The 8,787-nt window shown below is 36.8% G+C and overlaps 1 protein-coding gene across 1 annotated transcript; it reads left to right on the forward strand.

Annotated features, from left to right (window-relative positions):
• The first annotated feature begins 546 nt into the window (after window positions 1–546).
• On the forward strand, window positions 547–6,662 carry LOC108782139 (zinc finger protein 420). Its single transcript, XM_018550319.1, has 8 exons — window positions 547–863; window positions 1,274–2,263; window positions 3,504–3,626; window positions 3,868–4,104; window positions 4,302–4,629; window positions 5,018–5,291; window positions 5,406–6,088; window positions 6,137–6,662. The coding sequence occupies exons 1-8, from the start codon at window positions 547–549 to the stop codon at window positions 6,533–6,535; spliced, it is 3,351 nt and encodes a 1,116-aa protein (XP_018405821.1). The 3' UTR covers window positions 6,536–6,662.
• Window positions 6,663–8,787: the final 2,125 nt, after the last annotated feature.

An 8,787-nucleotide genomic window follows, 5' to 3' on the forward strand; every position in this document is an offset into this window, starting at 1 on the left:
TCGGCCAAATTCGGATCGATCGCGCTGTTGTGGATTCGCGCGATCATCGTTTGTCCTGCAATGGTGACGACTTGCTTGGTGGAGGGGGAAGAGGGGGATCTTAGTCTGCCGATAATTATTCGCCGTAGCGTGTTACCCGTAATCTCATAACGCCTTCCCGTTGTACTTCACGGAAGGAATACGCGAACGTCGTCCGCGCACCTACGCCGCAAACTCCTTCATGGCGACTTGCCGCATGATGTAACCTCTGATCCACGGAGGATCACACTCGTGTGGAATCTAATCTTGAAACAGATCGCCTTGTGAATTCTCGTAATGTCGAGCCATTTTGCAATAAAAACGTGCAATTTGTGAACAAATGAATTCTTGTTAATCGTATGGCTGCAGCAGGTTCGTGAATCCAGCGTTTTATTCATCTGATTTGAGTTCGCGAGATTGATCGTGCAGTTCACATACGACGATACTCCAGAGCCAAGCAAGACTGTCTGACCGATTTCTTATGTTGCTTGTAATTTCAGTGATCAAGTAGTTTAAAGACCGAACAAAATGGACGTTGCTGGAGATTTGAACCTACAATGGGTAGGAGATGTAGAGCTCCATGGAGAGGTGATATGCGGCCTGGAGGCACAACTGGTCGCATCAGAGGAGGAGGTAATTGGTGCCTGTGAGGAAGTAGCAGTGGAGGAAACTGTCGAAACTGTTCCTGATGTGATACCTGAGACTGAGATACTGATGGTACCTCAATCCAATGATATGGAGTCGATCTATATAGTTCCACAGGATCAGGGACATGACTATCTGAATATACAAGTCACTGAGGAAGTAATAGCTGATAACTGGGATAGATCTGGTCCAGACGATGGGTAAGTACAGATATATGAAAGATCAGTTCATTAGAATCTAAATTCTTTACATATATATAGTTTATTTTTATTTTTTTTTTTTAAATTAAGACAGAAAGAGAACAGTTGCAGAGAACTTTGCACAAGAGATTTATTTCGAAAGAATTGTCTGTTGCTGCATTAGATTACATTGAAATTTTCTATCTACTTCAAATATAGATCAATTTCATTTTTATCTTACAAGTGTATACTACTTCAATAATTAAGAATATATTTAAAATGACTTATTTCTCTTTAACAAAGTTTTAAACTTTTCATTGTTTTAATCTAAATGTTTTTGTATCTTTATGTATATATATATATGAATTAAAAAATTATTTCTTTGATTTTTTTTATAATCTGTCTACTAATAAAATTTTTTTTTTTTTAAGGATTGAGATTGCAGAGGCTAAAGTGACTGAAAATCTCCTGGAATATGATGACATGGAAATACCATTGCCAATTGATCAAGATTCTTATTCTAACGCTCGGCCGTATCCATGCGACTACTGCAGTCGTAGGTTTCGAAAGAAGGCAAATTTGATGAATCACATTGTGGCACATCAAACAGATCGACCATATGGTTGCAACTTATGTGGATCTCGCTACGTACGCAAATGTGATTTGAATAATCATCTGAAGGTCCATGCATATGCACCGTCATCACAAGATGGTCTCGAGGACGACCCTGATGAGGACTCGTTAGTTGCTGAGGAAGAGGAAGTAACAACCGGTGGTAACAAAGGCAGGCGCAAAAAGGTACAATCAAGTGCACCGCGCAAACGGAAGAACAACACCGCTGCTGGCAACATGTCGAAACGCAATATTGAGGAAATCAAGATAGAGATGGGCAAGTATGTGTATGAACCAGACAATGCTTACAAGGATGCGTTATTATTCTACGAGGACGAGCTGACCGACGATTATTCTGCACGCAGTGGCAATTATGCATCTAGTTCGAGATGGCAGATGGAGGAGGTGACAGGCAAGCAGCAGCAGCAACAGCAGCAGCAACAACAACAGCAGCAGCAACAACAGCAGCAGCAGCAATGGCCTGTCACTGATTCAACAAAGCCATATGTCTGTCAAACTTGTGGCATTGGCTTTGCTAGAGAGAAGGCACTAGCATCACATGCTCGTGTTCACGGTGGTGACAGTCCATTTGAATGTACCTCGTGTGGTGATATGTTTTGGGATGTTAACAGTCTGCGGGACCATATGCGTACCAAGCATGGTGGTACCATTCCCCAAACATCTGATGCAGAGGAGTATGACAATGACGCGACTTACACTGGCGAATATAACGAAAAAATTGGCGAATTTTATTGTAGCACTTGTGCAGTATCATTCCATCGCTTGGATTTACTGAAACGCCATCAGAAGTAAGTCTTTTAAATTTGTACAAAATATTAAAAAATTTTTACCTGTCTCAATAAACATAAATGTTTGGATATAAATTCCAAATATAATGATAGTTGTTGATGATAGTAAAATGATAATACAATTCCGTACATAGACACTCTTATATGAAATAAAATTTTAATTCAATTTTTGAATTCCAAGTTTTCCGTTTGGTATCTTTTAATACCTTTTGTATAATATCAGGATTATCAAATTTGAACCTCGAAAATTTGATTCAAATCTTATTTAAGGCTCCTGAGTAGTCAAAACGGCCATGTTGGAATTGTAATATTATAAGCAAGAAATGCACATTAATTTTTGTTGCGTGCCATTTTTAAATAAAGATAATTTAGATAAATGTAAAGACGAGATCGCTTGTATGGAGCGACCTGCGTTTCCCTGCCTCCGAGAGTTTCCGGCTCGTCGTCTCCCATAGTCTTCTCCTCGGTTCCTCCTCGATTCCGGTATCGGGTGAGACAGCTCCATACAAGCTTAAAAATACTTGTAAAAATGGGCAGAAACTGTCCTTTCTTCCTTTAATTAATAATCACTCAGTAAATGGTCATAAAGAGCATATAAACGTATGAACCTATACTCTGACAGAAACATACAGTTTATCAACTAATAAAACGAGTGAAATATACGCTTTTACGTATAAAATTTCAAGATAACTGTAGTTTTTGCCCATTTTAGGACTTTCACGGTACGAGGCAAGTCATATTTTCACAAATAAGCGAAATGGCACGCAACAAAAATTTTGTCGTCAAAATATCACTTTTCCATACGTATTAATTCAGCCTTTTACCGTGGCGAGGCGCTATACACACACAAGCATGACCCCATGTCTGTGTGCTCGTCTTCGGCCCGAAAATGAGCACACGACATGAGCTCGTAATTATGTGTGTAACTACCAGTTTTGCCAGGCCGCCGACTAATTCAGTGTCACTATCATCAACACGGAGTTCTTGGTTGAGTACTCAGGATTGTATTATGTTCGAGTTAAAAGTTTATAAATTTCATGAATAGAAAATATAAATTTTAATAATTGAACATTTTGGGTGCGTTCCGTTTTCATGTTTACACTTTGTAAATCAATTAATCCTTGTTATTTAACAAATTAAATAAGGACAAATGATGCTTACAAGCACTGTAAGTGATAACCGAACGCACCTATTATCATGGGTGTGGTATTTAAGTTCATGTAACATTTAATATGTATAGAATTCACGTGAAGTCGGAGATGGTTACAGTAGAGTCCAGTCAGCATCACATGTGCAATGTTTGTGGAGAAGAGTTCGAGGAGGCTCTAGCATTGTTGGCACATGCGGAACTTCATGCTTCAAGGTATCACTAAATTTTATCAACTTACTATTAATAATCAATATACTGCGAAATTAGTAATATTTAATTTTGCAAATATTTTGTTAACATAATTCACTGGTCGAGTTAGAATTGGTAGAAAAAAATATGTAGTAATAATATTGATTATATATATGAAACGACTCTGTTTCTTTGAATTGAATAAATTTCAGACGCATTTATAACGTATATGTGTATACTTATTTAATAATTTATTTGAAACAAGATCTCCTAGTCGTCGTTGCTTATTGTGCGGAGCAAGATGCCGTGATGAAGCAGAAGTAGCAGAGCATGTGCGACAGAATCATGCTGACGATGCACCGCCAAACACGTGTACGCTGTGTGGAAAAACGTGCAAAGACAAACGCAGTTTATTGAAGCACTCGTGGATACATAACGTCGATAAGACTTTCGGTTGTACAAAGTGCACAAAACGCTTCCACAGTAAAGCCCGATTACGAAGGTATAAATAAAATAATATTAAAAAATTGTAGTTTTGCATTAGAATATTTTATTTATCAGAATCTCTCTCCTAAAAATACACCTTTTTTATTTAATCGAAAATATATCACATTGGTATCTTGTTTATTTTTGTGATTTATTCAACTGAGCCTTTTGATTATCTTATATTTTTTCGAAAATACATATTGTGTGTTACAGACATATGGTATCACATCGCAATAAAATGGTAGCATGTGACGAATGCGGCGAAGAATTCCCTGATGGACGCGCTCTCGTAAGCCACCGTCATTCACATAACAGGGAATTAGGTGGCCGTTCTTTCCCATGCCGCGAATGCGGGAAAACCTTTGGTAGCCGCAGCTCACAACAGATCCATATACGTATCCACACTGGCGAGAGACCTTATGGTTGCCGATTTTGTTGGAAGGCTTTCGCAGACGGTGGTACCTTGAGGAAACACGAGCGCATTCACACTGGCGAGAAACCGTACGGATGCGCGATTTGCCCTCGGGCGTTTAATCAGAGAGTAAGTTGATCAGGAGTCAAAATGTGTGAAAGTATTGTACAAATAACAAATATGCGTTAGTTAAAAGAAAAATAGTAACGCACATTAAACTATAAATATCTTGTACTTTCTTTTTTGAAACTTCACGCGTTAATGATTTGAAAAGTGAATAATTAACCACATTATCCAAAACCGAAATAAATTGTAATTTGGTAGCAATATGTATATATATATATGTATATACAATATATATATGTACATATATATATGTATATATGTGTGCTTATATATATTGCTGTTTGGCATAATTTAAAGTATGGAATAATTATTATAAATCATGTTCTAAAATTATACAATTCAGTTTTGATTATAAACCTAAAATCAAATATAAAATTTGTTTCTCCTACAGGTGGTTCTCCGAGAACACGTGCGCGCTCATCATTCTGGTCCGGATCCAAAATGCATGGGCACTATAGCACCGTTTTTGTGTAAGGTATGTGGCAATTCATTCGGCACTTCCGAAGAGGTAGTGGCACATATAGTGCAGCATTGCGACGACAACACTGCGCTGAAACGCCAGCCACAAACTGGACCGCGCAAATATAAGAGAAGACGCAAAGCAAAACCTCTTGAGACAAATACAATGGTACGTAGAAACGAGTTTATGTACATCGTGGAAGGTACTGGAAGCGGTATCACTCGTAGCGGTAATATACCGATATTACCACGACCGAGTGGTGGTACTGGTATTGGTACTGGTACTGGTATTGGTACTGGTACTGGTACTGGTACTGGCGGTTCTGATTCAGAAGACAACACGAAGCGGAAACTTGGTAAAAAAAACAAACAACGATCGAATGTTGAGGAAGGCTATCAGAATGTATTAAAAAGTTTTGAAAGCTCTCTACAGAATATAAACTCTATTGTGAGTAACTCCAAATTAAATGCATCCAAATCGAAAGTTTCAAAGAAGAAGTTGCGCAAGGAGGAAAAGAAGCAGGAAACGCAAACATCGAATCAGTCAGGCCGGCCGAAGATGATACACACACAGAAGACGCGGGTACCGGTGGAAGTGGGTAGCGATGGCGCGAAAAAGGGCCAGAAGACAAAAACAATGGTGACCCGAACGCCTAAAGTGATGCCGAATGAGCACAAGTCTGGCATTTTTCCGGGTGGTGAGCGGAATCGGCCACGTACAAAGAATGTTAGTTACCATATTGAGGGTAAATCGCAACTTTTACCGGCAACGTTCGCAACGAAATCATCAAAGGAGGATGCGTCTACGACACAGCAGTTATTAGCGAATATTAAGCAAGAGCCAGGTATGCAAAAGGCCACAGGTGACAGTTACAGGAATAACAATGGTAATATCCTAGCTCTTAGTAAAACTCAGGAGTCATCGAACAAAAGAAAATCAATTACCACGAAGAGGACCAAGAGGCAGAAGCAAATAGTAAAGCAGGAATTGAACACATTAATAGTAACAGAAGAGCAACAGCAGCAACAAGAACAGCAGCAACAGCAGCAGCAGCAGCTGTTACAATTACATAATAATAACAATAATAATACCATGGAGACCAATGACGATCATATACAACTGATGGAGCACGCAGTGGATGGCAGTAATCTGGAAGTAGCTTTTGAAGCGAGTGTTGTTACTGCTCAAGATGACGAGGAGGAGGAGAGCATATTGCCACACAGCACTGTGCACGAGATGGACAATGAGGCAAGAGATAACAACGTTAAGCTCAGTGTCAAAGTGGAGTCTGCGCCGCCGAGGATGCTCGCCATACATAGTGTTATTGCGTCGGTAGACGATGTCCCGGAAACGATAATACCAGACAGAGTAGAGTATACATGCGAGATGTGCTCCGCGGTGTTTTCCAGTCGTGCCGAGTTATTGGTGCACGTGCCGATACACATTTGATTTAATAATTTATCCGAGCCGAGGAACGGCGCGGAGATTTGTTCTACTTTAGTATATTTGTTTCATTAAATCGCATAATTATTTATCACGGATGAGGTTTGTTGTTTTACAAGAGGCAACGATCATTATGGGCCCTTTATTGCCACCGCTGTCTCATCACTCTTTCCCTTTTTCCCTATTGTATTCTTCGATTCTCTGATGAGCATCGCAAAATTCTTCGAGTACATATAATTTCCTTAGCTGCACTTGAATTTTCGAGTTTCATGTATTGAAGGATGTATTGAATATCTTTTAATTCGATTAACATCGCTCGGGAACTATTTCTGGAACTTTGTATTATACTGTAGACTCAGGTTTCATCTTTTTTATGTTTTAATTTGTATTGATAAATAATTGAACTAAATTGTGTTAATAACAAGACAAATATCACAATGTGTTTGTATATATATATATATATTTATATGCGTGCATGCGTATGTGTACACGTAGTACACACACGCACGTACACACAAAACACGCACACACAAAACACACACACACACACACATACGCACGCGTATACATATAATTATCATAATATATAAATCATTTATTTTGTATCCAACGTGTGCAGCTCATCACCATGTACCTTTTGTTTCGTTTGAAATTTTTTGTTTGGTCTATTTCAGGGCTTGGCACGCTTTGTAACTTTCGGCCGATTTTCGAATTGGCCGAAAGTTCTAAAGCGTGCCGAGTCCTGGTCTATTTGAATTATATTCAAATATAGTATCAATAAAATTATAGATTTTTCGAGGAAGTACTATGACAGAAGTTGGATCGAAGAGAAAAATACAAAGTACATGTAAACATGGTACAATTTTTTATATATCCATCACATTGTTGCAATATGATTACATAATAAAAAAAATGGAGTGAATAGATTAAAAGTCGATCTGATTATACTCCATAATGACATTATTTTAATATTACTTTTTTATTATTATAATTTAATACATGAAGTTCTACTTTTGGCTTACTGAGTTGATCGAATGAAGGCAAAAAGTACAATATTGAATTACTGTGCGAACTTTATCTTAGAGTATTTGTTAGTTGCAATTAATATTGTATATGATTAACATTTGTGTCGTAAAATCTTTATTAATAACGTTTGTTATATAATTAGAATGTGTGCGAATGAAAGATTTGTGAGATTGAATCAAATCTCAGTATTTTCGAAAACGAATTAAATCGAATTTGAAATTTTTGCGTCGAATCGAATCTTTGATTTAAAAACGAATCTAATTTTCCTAGATTTACATTAAAATAAAACAAAATAGGTGAATTTAAAATTTCAAACTTATTTGGTTTCGAATCTCTCAAATTTAGAAACAAAATGATCCAAATCCACTATGATTCGATTCGATTTAAACTGATTCTGATTCGCAGACTTCTACTATTAATCCAGTTTTTATTTTTTCAAGGAGAAAAAAGCGTGATATGATTAAACGAGATATTTATTTGTCTCAAAATGAAACGCGATATCGGATGAATACAATATGAATTTTAAATGATTATATATAAATGTATAAACATTGGACGAATTAATGACGATTGTAAAAATCGTCAAAGATGACTTGGATAGTTTCAAGAAAAAAGATTAAGTGTATATATACAGAATATTTGTAAAACGTTGCACGTAGTAGGATATTTTTACGTGAATGTCAATTTCTATATAATGATTCATAACGAATTCGGTTACACGTTAAAACTATCGTATACTGATAGAGATACATAAAAAGATGTGTATTTAATATAGATATAGGAACGGATTAAACCCTGAAATCTTCACTTTATTGTGTTAGATCAAATATGTATTTTATAATTCGAAATATTTGCACTTTTTCACTCAGAAAAAATCAGTATACAACGGTTTTAATATACACTAGTTGGCATTAGTGTATCCAATCGAATTCGCTATTAGTATGTATGTTCGTGAGTTGTCACATAATCATCTCAGAGAACCAATTATGATATAAACAATGTCTCGAATACTAAGCAGTCACCGCGGTGCACCGACTATCCTGCAAAAATGGATTTTTGTTGGATCTGCACGTTAGATTTTACAAAATTAATGTGACTTTATGTTCTTGTACATAGTATATTAGTTATATTCTTAAATTGGCTCTTTGGTATCATATATAGAAAAATATGTGTGTGTGGTGTATATGTGTGTGTTCATATATATATATATATATATTACATTATATATTATA

This window comes from Cyphomyrmex costatus, unplaced genomic scaffold, assembly GCF_001594065.2.
Source record: "Cyphomyrmex costatus isolate MS0001 unplaced genomic scaffold, Ccosl1.0 scaffold97, whole genome shotgun sequence".
NCBI lineage: Eukaryota > Metazoa > Arthropoda > Insecta > Hymenoptera > Formicidae > Cyphomyrmex > Cyphomyrmex costatus.

What these genes read in the sequence shown, in the direction of transcription:
- LOC108782139 (XM_018550319.1), top strand. Translation starts at nt 547, where the DNA reads ATGGACGTTGCTGGAGATTTGAACCTACAATGGGTAGGAGATGTAGAG. An exon ending in CTCGGGCGTTTAATCAGAGA is followed by an intron (nt 4,630 to 5,017) that starts GTAAGTTGATCA and finishes TTTCTCCTACAG; the next exon opens with GTGGTTCTCCGAGAACACGT. An exon ending in TATGTACATCGTGGAAGGTA is followed by an intron (nt 5,292 to 5,405) that starts CTGGAAGCGGTA and finishes CTGGTACTGGCG; the next exon opens with GTTCTGATTCAGAAGACAAC.